Genomic DNA, 22340 nt, shown 5'->3' with positions numbered 1-22340 from the left:
TGACCAGGAATCCTCAGATACCAAATGGTAGACCCTCAATTAGACATGTAAGTGAGAAATTGTTGTGTCAAACCACTGAGATTTTGGGAGTAATTTAGTTCCATACACACCTAACTGATCCTTTTGGAATGCAGATTTATCCATTGCAGTTCAGGGTTATTGATTCTTTAGAAAGGTTTAAAACCATAGTGTCTCACTTGTACTCTTAATTTTGAGATGCTACATAGAACACATTGCGGCTCCTCTGCCATCCAGATTTAAGGGAAGCAGAACTGTTTCAAAATCATGTCCCAGTTTCTCTAAACATGTGTAAAATAATCCTTTCCAGCTTGCAGTTTAAATATGTACATGCCGTATGAAGAAGGACATTTTTATTTTCATGCCTCAGAATATGAAAGAATCGTGAAAGAGAATGTTCTTAACACTTTTCCCCTCCATCTTCCTGTAATGTGCAGGCTGATTCTCTGGCGGAGATTTTCCTTTTCATCCCTTAATTTCCATTTTTTGGTTGTTTCTTTTGTAAGATTTTTATGGCAACATATATATGACATAATTCCCATCTTACCACTTTCAAGTATACAATTCATTGGTGTTAATTACATTCACAATGTTGTGCTACCAGTCACCACCATCCATAGTAAAACTTTTCCTTCACCCTGTACAGAAACTCTTTACCCACTAAATGTTAACTTTCTACTCCCACTCCTCCACCAGTATTCTGCAGTCTACTGTGTCTGAATTTGCTTAGTCTGGTTATTTCATGTGCCATCATATGGTATCTCTCCTTTTGTGTCTAGCTCATTTCACTTAACATGGTGTCTTAATAATGGTTTATCCATTTTTTTTAGCATGTGTCAGAATTCCATTACTTTTTACTGGTGTGTGATAGTCCTTTGTGTGTAAATACCATATTTTATTATCTGTTCATTTGTTGGTGGGCTCTTGAGTTGTTTCAGTCTTTTGACTGTTGTGGCTAATGCTGCTGTAAATGTTGGTATACAAATACTTGAGTCTCTGCTTTCAGTTCTTTTGGGTATATATGCCTAGAAGTCATCTCTTAATTTCTTAACCAACTCAGGCATCAGACTTTAGTTTTACTCTGTTAAATCCCAGAAAAAACTTGTTTTTTTCCTATGTATGTTGCAAGAGTCATTCTTTTCCATATAGGAATCCCAACACTCAGTTTCTCTGAAATGGGAACATGCCTAAAATTTGGACTATTGACACTTCACTCCTTCTTCAGTTCTTGCTTCATTACCATCAGAAGATAAAATCCTTTTTCCGCCTCTAATTATACAGCAACTGGGAAAATACTTCAGAGTATTTGTGCTTTTCCCCTTGCTATTCTCTTCTAGTGCAGAGTGGCTTTCTGTGATGGTGAATCATTTTATTGTATTGATCCCTACTTTCAGGTTTTTAGTTACTTTGCAAAATTTCTATAAATTAAATCATCATCATAAAGATAGAAAGGAAAATTGAATATTATGGAAAGATGGTGACATTTTATTGAAAAGTTTTAGGTCTCGTCTCATTTTGAACCTTTAGAGGCGTTCTTTTCAACAGTTCTTTCCAAATCAACTGAAGATTGCACCCTCATCATGTTTGTCATCTAGATAACTTTTCCTTCATTGAGAAGGGGAACAAAGTTTGAAGTAGAGCTACTTTGCTCAGCTTAGATTTTTTTTTTTTTTTTAAATGATCGTGGACATTCCCTTTTGCTATGTAGAATTTAAGATTCTGAGCTAGAATAGAAACTAAAAGTTAAAATTAGTATACTGTGCACAAGTTTAATGGGATGTATATCAGAAAATATGGCAAAATAAATAGTATATGATAGATGGAAAGAAGACTTAATGAGTTTTTAATATTAATGGGGAAGATGTGGAAAGTAAAACATGAGTATTTAACGTACTGCTTTATAAATAATGGATAATACCTGGTTTTGTTCTGTACATAAGAAGAAGAAGCATGTTAAACTGACCTCCGCTTAGCCAGTCTCCATGTCACCCAGTTCCTTAGTACCACATATTCACCAAGCCCCCTACAGCATGATGGATGATCTTGGATAGTATGCTACCTTCTAATGCCCACACACTTTGACTGCCATCAATGAATTTACAGGCTCAACTTTTTATTTTTAACACAAAAATTGAGAGAGATTTATTTTTGATGGAGAAAAAAATGTTCTGAGAAAATTATTCAAGTAAAAATTTATTGAAAAAGCTGCCTGAAGTGTATTTATATGGGTTTTTAATTAGAGAGGTTTTGGGTGTACAGCACAATCATGCATAAAATAACAGGATTCTTATAAACCACCCTATTAACAGGTTGCTTTGGTGTGGTATATTTGTTGCAAGTGATGAGAGTACATTTTTATAATTGTATTTTTAATTATGGTCCATGGTTTAATTAACTTGTGCAGTTCCATGGGATTTTTTTTTTTTATTGCTGTATGGTGGGAGTCGTGTTACATTTTTTTTCCATGTGACTATCCTGTTATTGCAGCGCCATTTGTTGAATGTTGAGGGTGGGGGGTGAAGTGCATGGTCTGGTTATCAAATCCAGGTCCCCCATATGGCAGACGAGACTTCTACCACTGAACTACTCTTGCACCCCAGTTTCATGGATTTAAAAAAAAATTTTTTTTATTATAGTACCATATATATAACCTAACCCTTTTAAACCACATTGAGATATGTATTTCAGTGCTGTTTATTACGTTCGTGATGTTGTGCTACCATCCCCACCACCCAGTTCCAAAACATTTCCATCATTCTATGTAGAAACTCTGTAAAAAAATTTTTTCAAGATAGTTGCGTCTTTATTGCAAATGCATATATGTATTATATTTTTTGTGGGAGTTGATCTTCAGCTTGTTTCTTGTTTTCACAGAAGGTGAATATCTTTCGAAATTGTCTAAGAATGGTTTATGAAATAGTCTGCTACTCCCATCAAAAAAAGCCTCATTTTCTCTGCTTTCTAATCAGATTCCTGAAAGAATAATGTTTTTTTATTTTACAGAGTAATACATTAATTTTCTTTCAAGATATAAAAAAAGGAGAGACTTCCAAAATATGAACCTCCTTTTTTTTTTAAAGTTATATAAAAATACATTAATTATGCTCTTGTTTGTCCTTTGATTTAATAATCCAGTTTACCAGCAACAAAAAAATAATACAGTATGCAAGTATGTGCAACCCACATTAATTCTGCAGCAATATGATGCCAACGTCGTCATGAACACCTTGCACAAGTAGCTCTCCCGGGTATGTAACAATCTTCCTTTGTTTTACAGCCTTGAGGGTTCCTATTAGTGCTTCAGAGTTCCTATAGTACTTTAGAGAGGTTGGCACGTTTGTCATCTTGGAAGAGGATCCTAAATTTCACATTTAATTTCTATTAGCGTTTTTTAAGACAAGCATTGAATTTATTTCACTAAGAGGTTAACTTCATGATTCCACATTCATTGCTGCTTGGCTGCACCTTCCTGGGGACTCACCGTGCTACCTCAGTTTTTCTTTGGGTGGAAAGTGGGAGCAGCTCCAGTCCCACAGTTACCTTCTAAAGGCTGGGGAGGGAGGAAGGGCCAGCTCTGTATATTTTAAGCGTTGGTCCCTAATCTATTCCTAGATTAGTCCTTTAAATAGATATAAAGAACTAGTTTTTTTCCTTAACTCTAACTCCAAATGAGCAGCAGTGGCTCTTGAGTGGAATCAGATTTGGTCATTTTGTAAAATAATAGTTTTCTATTCTGTTTTGAATTGCTTCGATAGGTTCCCCACCATTTTTGTTTTTACATCTCCCAGGCGCTTTTCTTGATATAAAAGATGGATCATAACCCTAGACAATATGCCTTCCTTTTCTATTTTTTAAAAGTGTTATAATAGTTATATTTTTGAATGCCACCTTCTTTTTTTAAAAATAATCCACAGACAAACCTGTAAGATTTCTAGGATATACAGATTCTATGACTGTTTCCCAATCCCTTGACCCTTCTATTAAGAAATATTGTTGCTTCTGTGTTAAAAGTGTTTATGATTCAAGGTAGATCTTATAGTAGTTCATATTCTAAGTCTCTGTAGATTCCATACTCTTGTTAATTGGAAATAGTCTGGCTCTGTAGGCATATTGCTCAAGTGGGATAACATGGGGACACCTACACTAAATTTCCCTTTAATTTTAATGTGAACAGACCTTAGCTCTTCAGGATGATTCTTGGGGTCTTAAAGATTTTTTTTTTTTTTAAATTTTCCATTAGTTAAAATAGGCTGCAGAAACAGGGTCTAAAACTGCCCAGAAGGGACTACAGAATTTCTGACTCTGTCTAGAGGGGATCCATAAATAGGATTCATTTACCTAGGACATATTCAGTCAAGCCCACCAAAATATATTTCTCAGTATTTTTAAAGTAGATTGTCTTAGTCTTTTCATTCTTCCATCAAATATTTGGATACCTTTTGTGCTTTGGGTGGTGTGCAGTTCTGGGAATATAGAGATGAAGACGCAGTCCACACCCTTTTAGGGAGGTAATAATTGATGGGGAGATGAACACTGATCTCTAACACAGAGAAATGTGGTCTTGGATTGGAGAGTCCAGGAAGGCTTTAACAGATTGAGGTATTTGAGCTTGATCCAGAGGGATGAGTGGCTTCCTAAGCAACCACTTAGGTAAAAAGGGCTGACAACCCTTATGTAAAGTAAACCTAGACTTGTGTCATCAGGATCTTGAGTGATAGAACCTTTTTAAAGCAATGTCTGATGCTATGCTGCACCCTTTTCTTCCCTTGGGGTGATTGTTCTTCAGTGTGACTGTTCTTGGATTGATTTTTTTTTTTTTTAAATGAGCACTCTACTTGAGAGTGGTGGTGAGGAGCACAGGCTCTGAAGTTTGATTGTCTAGGTTTGAATTCGTGCTTGAATTCATTTATTTGCTGAATGACTTTAGGCAGATTACTTGCAGCTTCTGTTTCCTGTCTTTAAAAATCAAGATTACATATTTTCACATCTGGAAAACATTTTTTTCCATGTTGAGAGAAATGGTTATGATCTATGTGCTTTGGTGGGAGGCATGCTAATCCTATCAGCCAGTAAAAGAGCTTTTCATTTTTCCCCTGACTAGTTCTGAACAGTTTGCTTCCCTCCTAATTCTGGATCTCAGTAGGAACTGCAGAGTTGGACCTTATAGTAATTTGTAGTCACTTTGATAGGTGGAGACATGCCACCTCTTCTATTTTGTACCCTGTCTTTCTATGATTAAAGGATTATTTAAACTTAGCAAGACTTGTTTTACCAGCTGTCAGGGACAGTCTTGGAAAAATCATTTACTGGACTGTTGATGTGGAGATGTTAGGGACATGGCAGAATTTGTTCTCTCTTAGGCATTGGCAGAAGCTTTTTGGAGACAATGTTCTGCAGAAGGAATGAGTTTAAGGATAAATAAACCACATTTTCACATGTTAAGGTGTTATGTCTTATATGGTCAATGAAACCAGTGATTTTGCATCACTTCCTACAGAAGCAAAGGGATTCCAGTACAAGTGAATTTGTACAAATACTTGCGCTTGAGGTGTGATTAAATCAAAGCATACCTCTGGAGTCAGGTTTCCTGGGTTAAACTCCATTGACCTACCTGGTCATCTTAAGCAATTTTTTAGCCCTCAGATTATTTAGTTTCTGCATAAAAAATGAGGGATAATACTGGTACCTTCTTCAGCGTCTGCTGAGAAAATTAAATACATTAATACATGCAGAGCATTTGGAACAGTGCTTGATGTAGGGTGCTTTATTTGTGAATGAGTTTGTTGAATGAATGTGTAAATATGTCAAAGAACAAAGCCAAAAACAAAGCTGAAGTTGATTTGAAGTCAAGAGGGAAACCATTTTATTCGTTTTCTGGCAGAATAGACCAGTAGCAAAGAAGAAAGATATCCCAGAATCAAGCTAGTTTAATGGAATGGCTGTCTAAGCCTTTATCACACAATGAAGCGAAAATGATCTGGACCAAATACATTAGATTATCAAGATGCCCTTTGATTTACAGGAATTATATTTCAGAATTTCTGCAACAGTAGTGATTTCTAGTTGGCTAACCATTGCCCAAAAACGATTAAAGTCCCAGAAATTTTATTTCATTGCCTAAACTTTACTCCTCAAACTGCTTGTGCAGCCACAAATAGTGATTTGACCATGCTGTCCATTTGGTTCATAAATTATGATCATACCTACTGCAAACAAATTTCAGCTTTCTTTCTATCCCTTCCCCCAAGAAGTGCTTAAATCTCATTGATAAATACATATTGCAAAGATGATTTCATGAAATGCTAGTTGTGTTGAGGAATTTACGTGAATAATGGCTGATGTTAATCCACTGTGGTAGAGGTTTTAAGGGTGTGGTCAGTTTAGAGTTTTTAATTAATCAGATTTCACATATAGTTTGGACTATACATTACAGTTAGGATCATGTTTCTTTTGCTGGTTTTAAAAGGATTAAGAGTAACACCAATGTTATCATGAGAATATTTCATTATAGTTGTAGTTGGTACAAATTGTACAAAACTTTGGTTGTAGAACTTTTTAGGGGGATTAGGAAAATCCTCTCTGACTCCTCACACTACTACTGTCCCTTCATCTAATACTTTAAGGAATGGAGAAATTTCTGAAGGTGAGAGGCTAAATGAAATCATTTGGGATTTTAAAAGTGGATAACAACTTGATGATAAAAAGACAACTCAAATAACTATTAGTATATACTTCTCCAAAGAAGAGAGGACCAGTGGTAAATAAGCAGGTGAAAAAATGTTCAGCATCATTAGTTATCAAAGAAATGCAAACCAAAACATGTTCACACCCACTAGCATGGCTGTTTAAAAAAGAAAATAAGTGGTGAGGATGTGGAGAAATTAGAATCTTGTACATTGCTGGTAGAAATGTAAAATAATGCAGCCCCTGTGGAAACCAATTTGACAGTTTCTCTAAAAGTTAAACAGTGGTATTATATGACCCAGCAGTTCAATTCCTAGATATATACCCAGGAGAATTGAAAGCGTATGTCCACACAAAAACTTGTATATTAATGTTCATTGCAGCATTTCATAAAAGCCTTAAAGTGGAACCAACCCTGATGTCCATCAGCTGATGAATGGTTAAATAAAATGTAGTGGAATGAAATAGAATGAGATATTACTTGGCAATAAAAGGAATGAAGTGCTGATAGATCCTACACCATAGATGAACCTTGAAAATTTAATGCTAAGTGAAAGAAGCCAGTCATAAAAGGTCATGTAGTATATGCTTCCTTTTATATGAAATGCCCACAATAGGCAAATCCATAGAGACAGAAAGTAGATTGGTGATTGCCTAGAATTGGGAGTAAAGGGGACCTACTGCTAATGGGTAACAGCTTTTTGTTTTGGATTGATCAAAATGTTCTAAAATTGATTGTGGTGATTATTGTACAACTCTTGTGAATCTATGAAAGTTTACTGAATATGTATATACTTCAAATGGGGTAATTATGATACCTAAATTACACATTAATAAAGCTGTTATTTTAAAAACAATTAACCACTGCTTCTGTAGTTGTACTGCACAATTCTCTGCATTGTTTTGTTGCTGTCTAAATGGACTTGAATAGGAGGCTCTCAGTGGAATCTAGACTATCGCTTTGATACCCAGAGATACAGCACTGCTAAATTTTTGGTGATATTTTGCCGTGTCTGGCTTTTCCACAATGAATAGTAATGGTATTGTCTTTAGTGTAGCTGGGTTACTTTCTGAATTACTCTTTTAAGAGACAGAGATTTGAGTTATCTATTCACTTCTGAGGTATGTTAGGTTTGTTGGTTTTTGAGAATAAACTAGCACAGAGTAAGCCTGAAATGATAACCTCTTATTCCATTGCTCCTAAATTTAACCTGTTTAATGACTGTGATTTAAAAAATTGGATTATGTTTCAAATGAATACTTTCTGAAATGTGTTATTAGTCTTAGGTACTGTAATACCTTTTTATGCCTCAGAATTGAATTTTTAAAAATCAGCTTTATTGAATTGTAGTTTATACACTACAAAATGTACCACTTTTATGTATATAATTCATTGGCTTTTTATGAAAGTACACGATCATGTAACTACTACAGCATAGCATTTCCATTACTCCAAAAATTTTCTTTGTACCTCAACCTGTGCCTTAGCAGCCACTGATTTGCTTTGTCTTTGTTGTTTAGCATTTTCTATAACTTGATATAAATGGAATCTCACAGTCCTTTGTTCTGCCTTTTTTCACTTAGCATATTGTTTTTGAGACTCATCCATATCTGTTTAACTTTGTGCATAATTGTTGCTTTATTTATATCAATAGTTCGTTCCTCTTTATTCTTGAGTAATACTCCAGCATATGATTGTACCACAATTTGATTTGTTTATTCATTCCCCCTTTGGTAGACATTTGGGTTGTTTACAACTGTTGGCTATTATGACTTAAGTTGTTGATGAACATTCGTGTAAAAGTCTTTGGGAAGATGTATTTTCATTTCTTTTGGGTAATACCTGGCCTGGGATTGCTGAGTTGTAAAGTTAAGTACTTACTTAACTCTTTAAGAAATTAAAGAGTTTTCTAAGAGCTTTTACCATCTTAATATTTCTATGAATTTTAAAAAATTCTTTATTCTAGTCCTATATACACAACCTAAAATTTACTGTTTAAGTTACATTCAAATATACAATTCAGTGCCATTAATTACATTCACGATGGTATGCTACCATCACCACCATCCATTACCAAAACTTTTCCATTGTCCCAAACAGAAACTGTACAATTTAACTCAACTTCCTATTTCCTGCCCCCACCCTGGCCACCCCACGGGCTTCTTTTAGTTTTTTTAAAAACATTTTTTATTGTGAAATATATATAATATTAAGGCAATAAATTTCAGAGTACATTTTAACAAGTAGTTATAGAAAATTTTCAAACTTTGGTATGGATTATAGTTCCACAATTTCAGATTTTTCCTTCTAGCTGCTCCAAGATACTGGAGACTAAAAGAAATACCAGTCTAATGACTCAGCAGGCATATTTTACTCATTTGTTAAATCCTATTTTCTCTGTTATAACTACTCCTTCTGCTTTGATCCTTCTTCCAGTCTTCAGGGATATTTGGATCATGTCCTTTCTAACCTTTTCATGTTGAAAAGGGGTGTCAACAAAATGGGAAGAGGGATGGAACTAGTTGATGTTCTGGAGAGGCTGACCCCTCTTCAGAACTTGTCTGGCCTAGGAACCATCTGGAGGTTCTAGTTTCTGAAAAGTAAACTTAGTGTATGAAACTTGTAGACTCTCAAATATAGCCCTACATGTTCTTATATTTAGCAGGAATGATATTGGTTGGGTTTTGGCAAACCATGGCAATTAGCAATATCTAGTTGAAGCTTACATTAGAGTAGCCTCTGGCACTCTTTTAACCACTTATGCCATATTTTGTTGCATTTATTTTCTCCCTTTTAGTCAAGAATGCATTTTCAATCCCATAGTGCCAGGGCCAGTTTCATCCTTGGGAGTTATGTCCCATGTTGCTAGAGACTTTCACTTCTGGATGTCATGTCCCATATAGCAGGAAGGGTAATGATTTTCCTTGCAGAGTTGAGCTTTAAAGAGAGAGAGAGAGAGGTTGTACTGATGGAATAATTTTTGTAACATCTTTTCCTGGGGGTTACGTATTAGGAAGACCGCCCTTTAATGTAGGATACCTGTTAAACAGTGTTTTGTCACCATTTGTATGGTACATAGGATGTTTATTAAAACACAGATTTTTTGTATCCCATTGCCAAAATTTCTAAAGCATTAAAGTTGGAGGGCCATGAGGTAATAGGACATCGAGTTTTGCCTAAACGCATAATTTTCATTAATATATTTATTCAGTTAATATTTATTGGGCTGTTTTTGTTTCTTCCTTTGCATTCCCATGTAATTGCTTAGATCAGGATTTCCCGAGTATATCTGTGTCCCTTTATTTGCTTGCCACCTAGTGGTAGCAAATAGGAATCATTGTTTTACCGGTGAATGGATTTAAAGGAGGTGGACAGTGTCTGGCCCTTTTAAAGGAGAAATGGAAACATCTAAAGATATTTTTGTGCTTGTGACTAGTATTTTTTTGTTTTTGTGCTCAGTATATGTTTGCTGTATGAATGAATTCCCCTTTCCCCCATGACTTTGCATTTTTGAGTAAAGAAGTACATTTTGGAGTCTATAATTTTTAAATCTTTGCCTTAAATTATCAGCTCAGTTATTTTTCCTGGAAAATGCATAGTTGTGCATTCCTAGTTCCCTTATTTAACATGGGAGAGATGCTTCCAAATCATACTAAATTATACTAGGTTCTTTTGAAGTCTTTCTGAGTTAATACAATTTATAATCTTAATTTTTTTTTTTATGCTGTGGTTCTTGGCTCTTAGTTTAGTTTCTTTTACAATCTTGGCTTTTTATTCATGTTAATTTTGATAATTGTACTCTTTTTTGTTAAAATTCTTTGTTTTTCATTAGCTTGGCAAAAGAAAAAAATTACTGTGGTGGGATGTGTTTGTAAGGTCTTATTTTGCCTTTTTTTAAAAATAGAAATGGTGGAATCTATGAAGAAAGTAGCAGGGATGGATGTGGAGTTGACAGTTGAAGAAAGAAACCTCCTATCTGTTGCATATAAAAATGTGATTGGAGCCAGAAGAGCCTCCTGGAGAATAATCAGCAGCATTGAACAGAAAGAAGAAAACAAGGGAGGAGAAGACAAACTAAAAATGATTCGGGAATATCGGCAAATGGTGAGATTATTGTGTTCTAGATGTCTTCTAAGAAAAATGATTAGTGTCTCATAAATATAGGCATTGACTTTCTTCTTTTTTTTCTTTTCTTTTTTTTCTTTTTTGCTTAATACATGGAGTTTGTTTTGATACCATTTCTCTTTCCATTGAAGGACTTCATTTTTATATCCAATGTTGAAATTTTCTTTTGAGTATTGTCTTATTAACTTACCCACTTCTGGCTTTTTTCTGAAGCCTACAGTAGAAATCTTCTTAAAGCTCCAGAGGTGGTAGTTTATTCAGGGAAAGAGGTAGGTTTACTCAGGACAAAGACAAGATTATAGGGGCAGAGAGAATGTGAGAATTATTTACAGTGGAAAGGAGGTTCCAGAGGCCATGGGAAGAACTTGGAAAGCTTCAACATAGTCACCATGAATTAATAGAAAATGGAGAGCAAGGTATGTGTATTTTGTGTGCATTTTCAGTATTATATAGAGATCAGTGACAACATCTACCTATAGAGATCAGTGACAACATTTACCTAGGTATATATATACTGATAACTGGCTCTGGATCTCTACCACAAAAATGATTTACTATTGAGCATTATAGTGGTAAATAAAATGTAATAAAGTGAGCACTGGAGGCAAGCTGCCTGGGTTTGAATTTTGACTCTTTCCTTTACAAACCATGGTTATAGTCCTGATGCCTAATTGCCCAAGTTCAAATCCTAGCTCTGCCCCTTTAAGTTGGTGGTGATCTTTGAGCAAATATCTTAACATATGTTTTCCCATCTAAATGGAGATAGCAGTAACTACCTCATTAAAGAAGCTAATTCCTGTAAGTGCTCAGCACTTCATAAGTGCTATTCAGTCAGTGTTATCACATTTACAATTTTGTAGCTGAATTATGATTTTTTTGGTTTGTTTTAAAGTGCTTGTTTAAACAGCATGCAGAAAGGAAAAGACATTTTCTGTAAGCTGGAGCTGCCCTTTCTCTGCTTTTCTATCAAGAGGAGAAGGGGGGTTGTGAGAGATTATTCATTCTGCTTAATTCTCAGCTCTTTTCCTCAAAACCAGAGGGTGGAGCATATGATATTTATAGGATTTCTTAGTCTTAAACAATCTGTTTAATTTTTCAGGTTGAGACTGAACTAAAGTTAATCTGTTGTGACATACTGGATGTACTGGACAAACATCTCATTCCAGCAGCTAACACTGGCGAGTCCAAGGTTTTCTATTATAAAATGTAGGTTCCATACCAGAAGGGAAAATGTAAGATTAAAAGTTGGCCTTCTTAGAGTCATGACTTTTTCCATGTAGGTTAGTTTTTCCATGGAAGGATAGTTACATGGGAGGACTGGTTCTCAAAACTTGAGTTAATTTTTGAATGCTCGTTGAAAAATTCCCTGATGAAGAATTGATATATTTGTTGCATTTAAGATGATCAAGCTTTGTTATAAAAATATGCTAAATTTTGCTTTACCTGATTAATTATGTTCTTTTGCTTTTGTGGATTTTCCACACCCCTATCCCAGCCTACAGACATACATTTCATAGTTCAGTCTTAACACTTATACGGGAATTTTATTTCATGATTAACAAGCTGTTGTGCCATTCTCTGAAACAGTCACTCATCTAGTGTTGCTTTTGAAATTTTTCAGTTGATTTCTCTGGCATTTTTAGCCTTCTATTCAGTAATGTCTCTAAGAGAAAAATAGATGTGTTGATCAGTCCTGAAATAAACTTTTAAAGATACTGACTATAAATGTTAATTGTTAATTATATTTTTGTCACATTTTAACTTTGTATAATATAGATTAGTTTTTTTACAGTTTATTTTTCTTTAAAAGGCAGTTATGCCTAATTCTTTTTTGTTTGTTTCACTTTTTCTTTTTCTTTTTTAGGAAAGGGGACTACCACAGGTATCTGGCTGAATTTGCCACAGGAAATGACAGGAAGGAGGCTGCAGAGAACAGCCTAGTGGCTTATAAAGCTGCTAGTGATATTGCAATGACAGAACTTCCACCAACGCATCCAATTCGCTTAGGTCTTGCTCTCAATTTTTCTGTATTCTACTATGAAATTCTTAATTCCCCTGACCGTGCCTGCAGGTAAGTCATGGAAGAGAACAAAAACTTACTGTGAAAGTGAAAGAAGTTACAAAGCAATAGATGTTGTATTTTTGTCTTATTCCCTGGGACTGTCTTTGTAGACTTGGCCATGTAATAAATAATTTCTTTTGGCTTTTTAATGAAACTGCTATAGATTATAGAGAGACCTATTTCAATTCACTTGCATAGCAGTTAGGATAATTATATTCATTCTTGGGAGGATTTCCCCTCCACCCCCGTTTTTTTTTAGTAGATTGAAAATAAGTGTTGGGACAGGGAAAATGGAAAAATTATAATAGAATTATTTGAAATTTTGTGTATTTCATTCTTTGTAGGCATATATTTAAAAAAAATTTTTTTTATTGTGAAATATAATAGATATACAAAAAAAAGAAAAGAAAGAAAAATTTACCTTAGACTCATCCAGATTTGGCTCCATTTTTATGTCTGACTGAAGCCTGTTCTCTTTTCCAATTACTTTGTTGTTATGGTATGTAGGAATGCTGATTTTCAGAGCTTCAGAACTCCAGCTCTGGTTCATTCAGTTCATTGCATGCCTCATGACATTCCTTTTTGTAGCCACACAGTATCCATCTTAATATATATATATTTATCACAGTTCACTATTTGATTTCTCAGTCCTTGTACCCTTTGGTCCTCGCCATCCATTGGGCATCGTGGATAATGTCCAAAATAAACAAACCATGTTTTATAGTGTCATCACTTGGTTGTACAATCACCAGCACTCTCAATTTTAGATAGTTTTCATTGGTCCAAAGAGATAGTCAATAAACACAGCTTCACGAAATACCAATCAAAACTTTCCCTAATCTCTTATCCCTCCTCCCCAGTTATTTACCCCAGTATTGCTGTGTACTGCTGTCTTCCTGTTAACTATAGGCCATAACATGCCATATTAGTTCTTCCCCCTATACCCCTCTATTATTTGTAGGTATATATATTTTTTCTTTATTTCTAGGTATATTTTAAATAGTTATATTCCTAGTGAGCACCATTTGTAATTTAATGACAAATAGCTACCCATTTCACTGATACATGTTAAACTCTTCTATTTACATTTTAAATAATTTGCAGTTTTTGAGATTATAGATTCAGATTTAAGGAATATTTTTATGTATTTAGCTTTTTACTTTTGTTGAATTGTGTCCTTACTGTTCTACTCCTAATTGTGAGGGCTTTTTGACTACACATTGTAAGAAATTTTATTTTTCTATTTTTATAGTTTAACAGTAAATGTTGCATAGGCAAAAACTTTTAAGAATGAAAGTTTTAAATATTGTGGAAGGGGGTTAACTATAATCTGTAAATTTAATATTCTTGAGTAAGTAGAAATCATATTTCATGAAAAGAGAAGTTTTCCTGATATAAAGTGAATTCATGTGGCCGCAAACCAGCTTTAATTCATTGAAAACATTATAAGTGGTCAGGACGTTTGTCCGAACAGATAAAAGTCTTCACTGAGCAAAGCAGTACTATTGTTGATAGTATTGATTGAATCTTTCTTTGTCATTCCCCATGTCGTCTACCTCTCTTGCATATAGGTTCACCCCCATTCTTATGCTCATGCTCTTGCTTTAATCTGAAGAATACCATTTTTATTCTTTTCCTACCCATTAAGATTACTTTAAGATGGATTTCCCCATTAGTTGCACTTTTTTTCAGATCCTTGAAGTATTTTCTCCAGATTAGTACTTCACTCTGCTGTTGTAATAGTTGCATGTTAGTCCTCCATCTCTACATACTTCAAATACATTGTGGATTCAGATTCTGTCATTCTGCTTTTGTCCCTTTCCCCAACATTGTCCATCATTATTCTGTGTATATAGTTCACAGAAGTATGCAACAGTGTATGGATTGTATTTCTTTGAAATCGTATTGAATGGCTTGTGTGATCATTTTTCCCTAGGTTCTGTATTGCCCTTTTTTGCTTCCCTGCCTCCATTAACATTAAATTCTGTTGAATTAAAAAAGGATTGTCCAGAAGCTCCCCCTTTGCATTGAAACTTGATTAAATTAAGTTGGCTAGAATTTGAAAGTGCCTTGCTTGTACATTTTGGTGATGATTTAGGGTGGAATTTGGTTTGTAGTAGATTGTTTTTATTTATTGATAGGGCTTGTAAAAAGCAGAGTAAATAGTAGTCCTCCAAATATATTTGTATTCCAAGTTAATTTTCACTGTTTTTTTTTTTATCATTTCCTGAACCAGTTACTCATGTATCACCAATCACAGTGTGGGATAATTGAAGAAAAGATCAGTCTAACAACTGATGTCTAATTCTGTTTGAGGACTTTTGTTTTGTAATACATGTACTTAAATACTTGTAGGTTGGCAAAAGCAGCTTTTGATGATGCAATTGCAGAACTGGATACCCTAAGTGAAGAAAGCTATAAGGACTCTACACTTATCATGCAGTTGTTACGTGATAATCTGACACTATGGACTTCAGACATGCAGGGTGATGGTAAGCAAACTTTCTGAAGTTAAATGTATTTCTTTTCAAAATCTTTTTACATTAAGCTACAATTGAGAATTACAGCTTCTTCGCGTTTCAATTTTAATTAATGCTTTTACAGGAAATGGTGCCGCAGAACAGTCTTCCATTTTGGGCTGTAAGATGATAAAGTAAATGACTTACTTGGGAAAGGGGGTCTTTCACTGATTGAAAGAGTTTGAAACTTTGCCTCTAGTTAAAAATATCCTGTTAAATTAATTTACCTCTTCCACTGTTTATAAAGATTGGGGGCAAGTGGAAGGAAGCAACTCATTTTATCTTGAGGTTCAATTTTAGGTGACTTGTCTTAATTTTGTAATTGAATCTTATGATTACTGTTTTGGCTGAATAGTGTTCTCAGGTTAAAACTAGAGAGTTAACAGTTGATACCTATAGAAGCGTTTCTTATTGTGGAAATCTGTTGCAAAAGGTACTTATTTCCCTCTGGATTGTGTAGACCAAATGAAATGTCCTACTCTTTAGGCCCGTATTTAAGAGTTCTGGTGCAGTCTGTTTTTGAGAAGTTTTCTGTTGGAAACAGTTACTAGAGTATTTCATAAAGTAAGCTAGTATATTTTTGTTGTTGTTGTTATTGGTTAATATTTAAATCTAAAAGCTCAGCTTTGTCACCATCTGTTAATTTTTATGTATTTTATTTTGCATACCTTAAAAGCATCATTTTTATCTTCCATTGAACAGGGAAGAGGACAGCACTAGTATGAGGTGACCATTATAATACAGTTTCACATTTGTCAAGTTGGAGGGGGTGGGTGGAAACAAAAATTTGTTGTTAATTTTAGCTGCTGTTACTATAAGAGAATGTTATTACCCAGACTGAAGTATATATTGCATTGCTTAAGACTAGCTGTAGTCTCTGTTGGCCATACCAGTATAATTACTGTCTTTGGAAGCATTACACTTTTAAGGCGCCTCAGAGTTGTATATTCCTTATTCAAGAGTAGTTGAGCCAGATATTTAACTTCTCTTGGGTTATGGTGCTAAAGTGGAAATTAGGCAATGTACTTGCTCAGCTAACTCTGTGAGTTAAGTTTTTTTACTAGATAAGGGTTGGCATGAGTTGTGACCTACTTGTACACTTTTTCGACAAAGCCACAAAATACTTTCAGTACATTACTTCAGGCAACCACTACAGTCTAAGGAAACAAACCCATTTTGCCATCTCTGAACTAATGACTTAAGGTTCCTTCCAGCTCTAAAATGCTATTATATTCTAACAATAACTACTGAGAAGAATGGCTTAACAGCTGTGGACTCTTCACAGTCACCCCCAGCTCATAGAAGACTAATATCTCTCTGTTTGTTTGAGGGGATTAAAGGAAAGCATGTGGAGAGTTTGGTAAGCTGTATGACCTAAAATGTACTCCTCCAGTTTCTGAGGGATTTTTAAGGTTGCAAAGCAACAGTAAGGTGAACTGAGGTGAAATGTTATTTAATGGTTTAGCTCTTATAGCTAAATTGTTAGATTACAGTATTAAATAGTGCTGCTGTTGTTTATTATCACTGATAATCAAGAATTGAATTAACTGAATTAGACTATGTATCACTCCAGTTGTACAGAGAACCAAGCTGGTCTTGTTCTATTAACAAAGTGTAATTTTATAAAATGGATTTATTTTAAAATAGGGTAATATCCTCCTTAAATTACTTAACTTTTTTCAGTTTTTCGTATAGATGGAGATTCTTCATATAAATGTTTTGTTACATCTTAGTACAGATTTCTCTTTAATACAAAACTTAAAAAAAAATTTTATTGATTAAACAACGTACAAGCACATTCATTTGTAACATAAAACATTACATACATGGTGTAAAATTAGTGGCTCACAATATCATCACATAATTGTATATGATCATTTTTAAAAACATTTGCATCACTCCAGAAAAAGAAAAGGTGAAAATTCATAGATACCATACCCCTTACCTCTCCCTCTCATTGACCACTAGTATTTCCATCTACCCAATATATTTTATCATTTGTTCTTCTGTATTTATTTATTTTTAATCCATATGTATAACACTTCTTTTTAATCTGGTGAATTTTAGTTGCTTCAGTTTAAATGTGGTTAAAATAGATTAGTTTTCACTTATGAGCTTAATCTTAAAAATTAGGAATTGTGGGGCGGGCCACTGTGGCTCAGCAGGCAGAGTTCTCACCTGCCATGCCAGAGACCCAGGTTTGATTCCTGGTGCCTTCCCGTGCAAAGAAAAAAGAAAGGAATTATGAAATATGATAGTTTGACTGGAAAATTCAGGTAGTCTGTTGAAAATTTTAAATAAAATTAACAGAAAATAATCTGAATTTACAAATGGTTGTACTACTAGGAAATTATTCACCAGTTTTGCTAAACAATATGGTATTTACGCATTTTATTAAAATGGTTTCATGATTAGAATCAATGCTGAAGATAGGAGAATTCCTGTCATAGGATTTGTAAATTTTTTAGGTTGTTACTTGCTTAAGGATTATTTGCATGTTTTTCTCCTGTTTTACTTTACTATGAAAAATAGCATAAAACTTTTGAATTTATGGTTTCTAGAGGAAGAAATACATGGTTCACAGACGTGTGCTTCTGTGCACTTTTATGTCTTTTAACTGTAGAGTGTGTTATGTCTGTCCAGATGTGTTGAAACATAATTTTTAAAAAGGATCACTGCTTTTTCTCATCACGTGATTTCAATCCTTTTTTTCTAAGCTGTGATCATAGGATTGTTTCATACACAAGTCCGTAGAGAGAAGTTTTTTTCTCTCTGCCCATTTTATCACCTTACCTGCACACAAATCTTGAAACAATGGGCAAAGAAAAAATGTTTTTTCCTTCTGTATACCTTGTAGGAGGATATTAACATCCCCTTAAGGATAACAGGAAGGATTGCATAGATTGTTTCTTAGACTGAAGTTTATACAAAGTAAAAAAAACCCAAATTTGACTCCCTAAAATCATTGTTGTTTTCCTTTGTCCTTCTCTCTTGGTTTATTTTTCTTGTAATGTTGCCTTCATATGATTGTTCTCCCTCCCTTTTTCCTTGCAATATAGATTCCTAAAGGAAAATCCAACTCTTCCTTTCCTAAAAACTCTACTTTGTAAGTCATTATCATGGCACAGTGAATTATGCTTTCAGTTTCAGTTCTTCACTAATCATGCCTGCCTGTCATCATTTTGTTGCTTATAAAACTGCCTGTTCTAAATTCCAGGCTGCTAGACCTTCTAAGATATTTATGGCCTGCTACCCATGCCTTTTGGTTGGGTGTGACTTTTGGCAATATTTCTATGCCAAAGTTACTTGGAACTTTGGCAAATCTAATAGTGCTTATGAATGTATTAGAATGTGCTCTGGTATTGTTTGTTAACCATATTTCAACAATGTTTTGCTGTTTAGAATGAGAGTGAATGTTTCATGTTTTTTAAGTTCAAAATACATATTCTGTGGGGAATAATTGAGTGTTCCATGAGTTTCTTTCTCAGTAAACAACCGTTTTTGTCTTTGCATGTCTTTCTATAATATGAGTCAAAGTTCTTGTGTACCGTAAAGTAACTGTTTTTAGAGCCAAATATCAGTATCAGATATTTAACTATAAGTGTTTTAAAAGTGACTGAAATTATTTTTACTTTAACCCATGTTGCAATGGCAGCATTTATTATTCATCATGTTGAGCTGTTAAACTATGAAAAAGCTGTTTTCAGTATAAAAACTTTATGCATGTAGGCAGCCAGTTTGAGTCCATTTGTTCATCCTAATTAAATAATTTAATAAATATGAATGGATGGTCTGAATTTTGTCATATTTTTATAATTGTTGGGTGGGTTCATTGATATTTTGTTTTTATTCTAATTAGTAACTGCATAGGAATTTTAAATGGTTTGTTAAGACGCAAAATAATGTAATTTTACCTGTTTCATCAACTTTTTAGCAAAAGCGTGCATGCTTCTTTATTTATGGCTGACTTGTTTAATGCTTATTCATAGGTAGATGACATTCCAGTTAGAACAGGCTGGCTTTTTATTGCATGTCATAGTGCAGTTGTCCCCAAGCTAATCATCATGTTCAAAGGGGGAAAAATAGCATGAGCAAACTGGTCCAAATGCCCTTCTTTAATAACCTCAGTGGTCTAGTTTACTTTGCACATACTGTTGCACTTTGGAGTGAAAAATCTAGTTACAGTTTGCTATGACTGGTCAAGATACAAAATGTAAAATGTTTGTTCACATTATCAGAGCAGACCACACCAAAACTGTAGAATTTCTTTGGAGCATTTTACTGCTTGTTGCACTTTATTAAAGTTTTTCTGAGATTGAACTTGTGCATGAAATTAGATTTTGCAAAACAATTGTAGAAATACTCTTGATTTTTAAAGAGGTGAGGTTATTGAGGTAGAGTATTTTGACCCAGTACATACATGAAAGCTTGAAAATCATTTTAATAATATGGTTAACTTGGTTAACCACTTAAAGAGCTCATTTAGCAGAAAAACATTGACATTTACTGGGTATCAGTTTTTATTTTTCATCCTTACTATTGATCATATACTATTAATCCAGCAGCCCTTTTTGACTTTTTCATCTCAGATATTAAGGATTAGTAGAAGTCATTTGCCTGCGTGTGTTTAATACAAATTGTAGCAAAGTGGAGGGGGGGGGGGTGGCGTGTCTTTACACACTAAGAATGATACCTTTGTGACCACTATAGCCTTAGTGAGTATGAAATAATGAGTTGTTGTTCTTCTTTACAGGTGAAGAGCAGAATAAAGAAGCGCTGCAGGATGTGGAAGATGAAAATCAGTGAGACATAAAAGCCAACAAGAGAAACCATCTCTGACCACCCCACTCCTCCCCATTCCCACCCCTTGGAAATTCCCCATTGTCACTGAGAACCACCAAATCTGACTTTTACATTTGGTCTCAGAATTTAGGTTCCTGCCCTGGTTTTTGTTTTTGTTTTTATTTTTATTTTAGGTTTTTTTGTTTGTTTGTTTGTTTTCGTTTTTTTTTTTTTAAAAAAAAAACAGTTTTCAAAAGTTCTTAAAGGCAAGAGTGAATTTCTGTGGATTTTACTGGTCCCAGCTATTAGGTTCTTTAAGACACTAACAGGACTACATAGAGGCTTTTTCAGCATTACTGTATTGTCTGTGTGCCAGGTGTGGCAAGATCACCATTAGAAATGGAAATTACATTAGAAAGCCATTAGATTTCTAGGCGATGTGAGCATCTAAGAGAGATTAATCACACTGTAGAGACATATGTGGTGGTTACAGTTTTCCTTTTTCTAAATGTTTAAATCAAATTTTATACCAATGTTTAAAGTTAATTGGGTCTTAGTTTGATGGGCTAAAGGTTGTTTGGGAAACTTATAATGGTTTTGCTGTAAAAAGTGTTTCAAACTCTGCTGAAATGTTGCTGAAAAGTATGGTGCTGGTAACAGTTCAACAATCCGTGGCTACTCATTCTTGCCTACTTTTACTCACCCTCTGAAGCAGGTTAGCATTGAAGGTGGTATGGAAAAGCCTGCATGCGTGTTCAGTTCTTTGTTTCTTCTCCTTCCCTGTCTCCCTCCCCCTCCCTTGCCCCCTCCTTCGCTCGCTCAACCTCTTTTGTTCAGTATGTGTAACTTGAAGCTAATTTGTACTACTGGATATCTGACTGGAGCCACAGATACAGAATCTGTATTGTTCTTACTGAAACACAGCATGGAATTAACATTAAACTTAAATAAAACAAACCTAAATTAAAAATGCCAAATATTATTGCGCCTCCATCCTTTATACTTCTAAAATAAAATCTCATGTCCAAACACATTGATAGTATTATATTTGCCTGAATGTGAAAAGATCCCTTTTTTCTTCTACAAATTATTTGTTTTCCGAAGGTGCTTGAGTATTTTGGGGAAAAAGATTACCTGTAACCTGGTTCTGAAGAACACTGAGTAGTCCAAGTCAGTTGATTGCTTATCATATCTTCCACGCCAGGTAACTAGAAGGCATTGATTTTAATCACTGAAGCGCAACATGCATATTAAATACAAGGTACAATTATTGATCGTCTTCTAGCATGGAATTTTGGACTATACAATAAAATAATCTGAATATGTCAGAATAATTCTTAGGCTCAGGTAAAACTATACCCTCCTCCATTGTTTTGTAAAAAAGTCAGTGGCAGCAGAGAATAATTAAATTTATTCTTGGTAATACATACACACACAGGAAAATACTTAAATATAACAGTAGTCCCCTTTACCAGAGTACTCAATTCCAGATACAGTGTAAGCATTGGTGCATATTTAGTTAGTCTTATATATAATTGTATGCTAATATGTGTAGATCTGTCTTATTCTGATTGCCCATCTTTGAACTATTCCTGATTTTTAAATACCATTTTCACTTGCTGTTGTAAATGATGCTGCAGTGAATATCCTTGTAATAATCTCTGCTTAAATATTTGCTTGTGTATCTGTACAATACATTTCTAGATTTTCTGTGTTAGAAAACACACACAATTTTCAATTGGTAATTACTGTCTGTTTCCCTCTGTGGGAGTTTTTTTTAACTTTATAACCCCACCAATGTATGAGAATACCTGTTTCCTTACCATACTTGACTCATTTCTGAAAATATCTCCTGGTCTATGTACTTAGTAGCAGAGATTTAGGAAATTAATAGATTGAGATCCTCGAAGTTTTTTTCTTATTAAAGTAACGTTTTTCTTTGGATAATTTTTACAGCAGAATATATACTGTATATATTGAAAACAAGTCAATATATATATGACTTGCTTTGTTTTTGGTAGTAAAGTAGCTAGATGCTTGCTGCATCTCAGTCCCAAACTAAATGATTTCATAAAATTATTGCAGGTTAAGAAACACTTAGGGGATGCAGGATTCTGCAGCTGCTACCACACGAAACAGTCATGCATGG

At 34.4% G+C, this 22340-nt stretch overlaps 1 protein-coding gene and 1 pseudogene across 2 annotated transcripts in view; one reads left to right on the top strand and one right to left on the bottom strand.

Moving 5' to 3' along the window:
• The window catches only part of YWHAE (tyrosine 3-monooxygenase/tryptophan 5-monooxygenase activation protein epsilon), a 38978-nt gene extending 17754 nt beyond the window's left edge, over window positions 1-21224 (top strand). The window contains exons 2-7 of one of the 2 annotated variants that reach the window (XM_077165463.1): window positions 10608-10807; window positions 11928-12034; window positions 12693-12899; window positions 15246-15382; window positions 18469-18515; window positions 20163-21224. In XM_077165463.1, coding sequence (XP_077021578.1) covers window positions 10608-10807; window positions 11928-12034; window positions 12693-12899; window positions 15246-15382; window positions 18469-18476 — 659 coding nt within the window. In that variant the 3' untranslated portion in view covers window positions 18477-18515; window positions 20163-21224. The remainder of the gene's footprint in view (window positions 1-10607; window positions 10808-11927; window positions 12035-12692; window positions 12900-15245; window positions 15383-18468; window positions 18516-20162) is intronic. The other variant, XM_077165462.1, reaches the window with a different exon arrangement.
• LOC143685651 (costars family protein ABRACL pseudogene) lies at window positions 3204-3463 on the bottom strand (annotated as a pseudogene).
• Window positions 21225-22340: the final 1116 nt, after the last annotated feature.

The sequence above is a fragment of the Tamandua tetradactyla genome, chromosome 6, assembly GCF_023851605.1.
Source record: "Tamandua tetradactyla isolate mTamTet1 chromosome 6, mTamTet1.pri, whole genome shotgun sequence".
Lineage (NCBI taxonomy): Eukaryota > Metazoa > Chordata > Mammalia > Pilosa > Myrmecophagidae > Tamandua > Tamandua tetradactyla.
The sequence above is the reverse complement of the archived record's forward strand: the minus strand, read 5'-3'. Positions and strand labels throughout refer to the sequence as shown.